Genomic DNA, 6,000 nt, shown 5'->3' on the forward strand with positions numbered 1-6,000 from the left:
AGATAGGAGAGTAATTTTGCAACATGCAGGAACGCAGATCTGATTTCCTCATTGGTAGTAGCTTAATATTCCCTGTTGGAATGCCTTCTGTAAATATTCACCTGTGATTTCTTCTTGGCTGCCTGCAGAGTTGTGGTTTTTATGAAATAACCTGACCAAGCTTTGCAAACCGCTTTCCTTTGCCTGCGCAGGAGGCCAACGCGATGCAGCCCTGTGTCCTCGGTAGGAAACAGCGCTCTTCTCTGCCCCCACGGGGGCCTCATGTTCACCTACGCTTCCATGACCAAAGACGACTCCAAACTGTGAGTTTCTTCTCTTCACGCATCTGCCTCTGCCAGGTGCCTTTGTCTCTCACGTGCCTCTGGGAACGTTCCCGGAGGCTTGCTGAGCTGCAGCAACACGAGGAGCAAATGCTTTCCCTTGAACAAAATTAACATAGATGCTTTCTTAGGCTCACCTTAGCCTTCATGTGAGGCAAGACCTAAATTGTCAAAGGATGCTGGGTCAGGAAAAAAGAGAGCTTACTTCAGCTTGGCTAGTTCCTAACAATAAACTACCCTGAACTTGACCGGGGCATAGAAACATCCGGCTTCCTTACCGTTTTCTTTCTGTGAGAGTTGCCCCTGGAGCACTGGACACTGGGCTGGAGTTCATGCTCCGTAGCATTTCTTCTGCAATGATGCAGAACTAAAAGTAGCAGATCTTCTACTCCTCTCCTCCTCCATCCTCCCTCCGGCATGACTGGAGCAGAACAGCGTCACTAATGACACGCTCCTGTTTCCCTGTTATCTTGGGCGTACAGGCCCTCCCATGTAGCTGGAGTTATGGATTGGTTTTGCAGCTTTTCTTTCATTAACAGACTAAGAAAAGGGGAGGCTGTTCAGGAGCTCAGAGCTTGGCTTTTCCATGTCATAAAGCGCGTTCTTGTTCCTTTGCACAGTATAGCTCTAATATGGCCCAGCGAGTGGGAGAGGATTCAAAAACTCTTCGTCGTGGATCACGTCATCAAAATCACCCGAACGCAGGCTGCCGGGGCAGACCCCGAGAGTGCGCTTTACGGCTCTGAGCCCCGTGAGTGAATCTTTTGCCACTGTCCGCACTCTATTCTTTTGCTAATTGGTGCCCACTCCCTGGGAAATGGCTCCTTTTTTGGATAAAGGGTCAGATCTAAGGGGATCAGTGGTAAACAGGGAGCTTGGCAGATGCCCGTGGTTATGTGATCCACTCCAGGTTAGCGGTGAGAGGCATTGGGCAGGTGTCTCCAAGGAGCTGAAGCAATTAAGTGCATTTTTCCTTTGTGCCTCCCCAGAACTCTGTCCAGAGTGCAGAGAAGGGCTGTTATGCCAACAGCAGCGTGACTTGCGTGAGTACACACAAGCAACCATCTACATCCATAAAGTGGTGGATAATAAAAAGGTACGGGCTCTCTCCCTCGGTCCTTGCTCATCCTGGCTCAGTTTCATTTAACAGAAACTGCAACAAGTACCCAAATAACGATCTGAACACGGTGGCGAGACGGCTATCACAGCCTCCCGCGTCCCGGCAGGATTGGGACCTGCTGGTGGGGATGCTGGGTGGCCTGTAGTGGTGGGCAGGGCTGCTCTCTGCAGGCAAAACACACCCAGCTCTGCAGCTCACAGAAGCTATCGCTTTGGCGAAAAGAGCAAATGGGAAAATTCTCACTGGAGGCGCTCTGAAAATTTGGTCTCCTCGAAGCTTCCTTTTGCCAAACCAAATCCTTTGTGTTATCAGGTATCTTCATGGCTGTTCCCAGCTTTGATTATTTTAGGCAATGTTGTAACCATTTCTGTATTCATAATTGTGTTATCAGGCTCTACCTGTTCTCCTCTGTGTCCAATATTTGTCATTTCCTTTCTTGTTTGCTCAAGTGACATTTATTCTTAGATAGAAATAAGGTCTTAACTCTGTGCTGATGAAATAGCAGTGAACTTAGAGATGGTTTTCAGGATCCCCTACAAAGCTGTGAATTATGTCTCTGCTTTACTGGTGCCTTAAGGGATCAGTATCAGACTAGAACTGGCTTTACAGGTACCCAAAAGCTGGTTACAGTAAGTCTTCTTCCTTAGGGCTTGTTTTATGCTTTAAGGGGGAAACCAAGGCTCATGGGCAAGCTCAGATAAAGATGTTGCCTGCACCTTTGCAGCATGGGTGGTTTGGGTTTTTTTACCTCTCATTGATTTCCACGTCCCTGTCAATCTAAGGGAGGAACTGAAGCCTGGAGAACTGCAGGGTTCTGGAGGCTGGATGGGTTTCTGCCTTGGTTGTGAGATGGAGAGCATGCAGCACAGTGGCTGCTCAAGAGAACCATCAGCTAGGGGATATCAGCCTGTCTGGAGGCTGAATCTCGAGGCTGTATCTTGGCTCTGGTGCAGAGGAGGGTGGTGGGTTTTTTTCTGGGGCTGGACAGGACTCTGCTCACACGTGGGGCTGGCAAAAAACAGGCAGCTATTCTTTGCCGAGCAGCTGGAGTTGGAGAGAGGAGGCGAGAGCTTGCCTGCAAGATCCCTCATTAACAGGGCAGCCTCAGCAAGATGCAAAGCAGCAATAATGCTTGCCAGCAGCGCGGCAGCACTGCCCGCGAGGATTGCAGACGGTGACACTCGAAGCTACTGCTTCCTTCCCCACCAGTTTTGATTTGCAAAGCCAGGGAGTGTTTCCCGTTCCCTCGCCCCTGCTCTTCCCCCACTCTGCAACCCCAGGGTACCTCCTCCAGCTGACACTGCAAGAGGGAAGCCATGGCCATATAAAATCAGCGTAGGGCAGCACTGCTGGAATCCGGAGGGCTCTGGGGAGGCTGCGGTTGGTGCTGGATGTTTGGAAGCTGGGATTGTATTGTTAATTGCAAATAACATTGACGGAGAAGCGAGCTGTCGGGCATCCAGGATGGAGAGCGCACCAGTCTCCTGGGCTCTTGCAAACCCCAGCTCCAGCTGAAGCATAGATTTGAATTCAAGTCCGGCAGATCCGTGCCTCCTGGAGTGACTTATACAGAACTGAACATCCTTTTTATTTATATGTTTGTGTAAATTATTTAGATTTCATTTACTTACAACCTCCAGACCCATAAATAATGGTGCTGAGTGCCTCTGTTGGTCTGCTGTGGGGATGGCTAAGTGTCTAATTTACAGATAATATTCCTTTCTCTGTGTTAGGGCTTTCGTAATACACTTAGATGAACCAGAGAAGCAGCCAGCTAATGGGAAAGAAATCAGTCCAGGCCCCTGGAGACTTTCCCTTTGCCTAGAGAGGAGGGTAGGTCCTGAGCTGCAGGAAGCACCTGCAATTCAATAGAGAAGCTTGTTCTCCTGAGCCGAATCCCCCCATGGTTCAGTGCAGCTGGGGAGGGGCGGAGAAGACTTTGCAGAGCATGTGGAGCAGATCCCTGGGTTGTTCCTGCTCTGCCTCGGTTCATTGGATCAAGGTGGCATCCTGGAAGTCTCTGCAAGCTGTTTGCCATGATGTGACAGTGTGGGTTGATGCTGTTGGGTTAGTTATGGAGAATGATTTTTATGACTTCAGGTAATGAAGGACGCTGCTCCAGAGCTGAACGTGAGCAGCTCCGAAGCTGAAGAGGAAAGGGAGGAAAACAAGCCAGAGGGGGAGCAAGACCCAGATTTTAACCAGGTAGAGATCAAAAATACCACCAGGTTCCTTGGTTTTTGCATCATCTTCTTGAGTCAGCGTGATGGGATAGCCCTCCTCCTCCATTTGCCACTAGCAGGCAAAACCAACAGTGTCTTAAATTATTTTAATGGTCATACCACACCATCCCTTTGTTTTTGGAGAGATCAAATATTGATGGTGACTCCTACGCTTGGCTGGTAACCCGCCCCACACTAGCATTAGAAGCAGGAACCGAGGTTTCAAGCAAAGTCCTTTGGTCCTCTTGGTACTTGCATGCGGTGGTTTGCTTTTGAAGGGACTTTTCAGCACTTTGTGCCTTCCCTCGCATGACCGACTTGCCCGAAACACAGTCCAGGGTAAGGGGAGGTTGTATTTTCCACCAATCCCAAACTTGGGCTCCTGATTTTTGCCTCTTGTTTCTAGACTAACGGTGGTGCGAAGCGCCAGAAGATCTCGCACCAGAGCTACATCACTTACCAAAAGCAAGGCATCAGGCGAAGCACCCGGCACCGGAAAGTCAGAGGGGAGAAAGCGCTGCTTGTTTCTGCTAATCAGACACTGAAAGAACTGAAAATACAGGTAAGGTGTTTTTCCTCCAAGGAATGAGTCGTCTCGAGTAAGAAAACACAAAATGAGGAGCGTGTGGCGGGGAGGGGATGGAGGGGAAGAGTATAAAATCCCATGTGGCATCAAAAGGCCTGTGTTGCTCTTCTAAACGTGGTATTTTTGTGTAGCTCAGTGGTATGTTTTTCCCTCCGCAAAAAATCAGCGTGTCTCATTGTGTTGGCACAGATCATGCATGCATTTTCAGTTGCTCCCTTCGACCAGAATTTGTCGATCGACGGGAAGATACTGAGCGATGACACCGCAACGCTTGGCAGTCTGGGAGTCATCCCTGAGTCCGTCATTTTATTAAAGGTAATGTGAGAGTCTGGCTGCTGAAAGGAAGTTGAATAAAGCAGAGAATTGAACTGATTTTTGTACAAGCAAAGAAAAACATGTTGTGGTGCATGTCAAAACTGCCGTGCACTAGATATGCCCACCCGTGGGTGCTCGGTAGCCTAATTTAATGAGTTCCTCCTGAAGCTCCTTCTTGGAGGAGGAAAATCCTCTTTTTTTTTTTTTAAAGGAGCTTTTATTATCTGGTCTTTGCTGCTGAGCTGGATGCCTACTAGCCCAAAATATGGCTAAAGTATGGAGCAAGTCCTCCCCTCTTGTTCCCAGACAGTGTTTGGGCAAGAGACCTGTTCCCCGCTCCCCTCCAGAGCAGCACCATGAACTGATCGGGCTGTGAACTTCCAAATGAGGTGGCTTGTTCGTTAATCCCCTGCTCCACTTTATTTTCCAGGCTGATGAACCAATTGCAGATTACGCAGCGATGGATGACGTTATGCAAGGTGAGGCGGGGGGGACCCTGGAAGGTTTTGGGGTTCAGGGAAGGCACCTCACCACTGTGATTTTGGGAGATGTGTTGGTGGCCAAGGATTGTGTTGGGTTTGGGTTATAAAGGTAGAAAATAGAGATGTTGAATCTTTCCTGTCACTGTCAATGGGAGATTCAGTGGTACGCCACCACTCCAACAAAAGATCCCTTTAGAAACGACTTGTCGGGAGACTTCTAACCCTGTGCCTTTTTCTTTCCATCCTCAGTTTGTATGCCTGAAGAAGGATTTAAAGGTGAGTCTGGGGTCCGTCCCCCCCGCCTTTATTTAAGCCCATGCTAACTTCGTCTCCATCCCGTAAGCGTCATCATCTTTTGGTGATTGTCTTTTTTTCTCCTCAGGGACTGGTTTACTTGGACACTGATGGTTTTCTGAGCAACAGAGGAGCGACCAGAAGGGAAGAGGATTTTGACATGGTAGGGCATTAAAAGAAAAAAAAAAAAAGGTGGATACAGGACTGAACTCTTTGACTCTTCCAGAAGGCAGAAACCCATTCTGAAATGACTGCCCCCCCCCCAAAAAAATGCCTTATGTCAAAGCAGATTGCACTGAAGGACATCCTGCCTTCAAGAGAACGTTCCCGATTTTATATTTAATAAAGCAACAGGAAGGTTGGAAAGTTTAGCAGCAGTAAGAGCGTATCATGTTTACAGGCGAGGGAGACGGAGGCATTCTTGTGTATTCCCTGACTCAAGTCCCGCACCGCGCTCATCTGTCCGAAAAGGGTTGTAATCCAGTAGATCAAAAACATCTTGATCTGTTCTCGAGTAACTCTTTAGGCGTAACCTGCTTACAGATAATCCTGTCTTTGATCCACTATTACTCTTTCAGTACAGCATGGAAGTAAAGAAATTGTTACTTGTGAGGAATGTCTAGCTCTTTCAAAAAAAAAAAAAAAAAACCCCACAAAACCC

The 6,000-nt window shown here is 48.3% G+C and overlaps 1 protein-coding gene across 2 annotated transcripts in view; it reads left to right on the forward strand.

Moving 5' to 3' along the window:
• USP48 (ubiquitin specific peptidase 48) overlaps nt 1-5,708 on the forward strand; it is a 28,746-nt gene extending 23,038 nt beyond the window's left edge. Inside the window, exons 19-27 of one of the 2 annotated variants that reach the window (XM_010577191.1) lie at nt 192-302; nt 941-1,071; nt 1,310-1,416; nt 3,541-3,645; nt 4,069-4,224; nt 4,438-4,563; nt 4,994-5,042; nt 5,295-5,321; nt 5,428-5,708. In XM_010577191.1, coding sequence (XP_010575493.1) covers nt 192-302; nt 941-1,071; nt 1,310-1,416; nt 3,541-3,645; nt 4,069-4,224; nt 4,438-4,563; nt 4,994-5,042; nt 5,295-5,321; nt 5,428-5,450 — 835 coding nt within the window. In that variant the 3' untranslated portion in view covers nt 5,451-5,708. The remainder of the gene's footprint in view (nt 1-191; nt 303-940; nt 1,072-1,309; nt 1,417-3,540; nt 3,646-4,068; nt 4,225-4,437; nt 4,564-4,993; nt 5,043-5,294; nt 5,322-5,427) is intronic. The other variant, XM_010577192.1, reaches the window with a different exon arrangement.
• Nucleotides 5,709-6,000: the final 292 nt, after the last annotated feature.

This window comes from Haliaeetus leucocephalus, unplaced genomic scaffold (genome assembly GCF_000737465.1).
Source record: "Haliaeetus leucocephalus isolate CR32 unplaced genomic scaffold, Haliaeetus_leucocephalus-4.0 Scaffold556, whole genome shotgun sequence".
Classification (NCBI taxonomy): Eukaryota; Metazoa; Chordata; class Aves; order Accipitriformes; family Accipitridae; genus Haliaeetus; species Haliaeetus leucocephalus.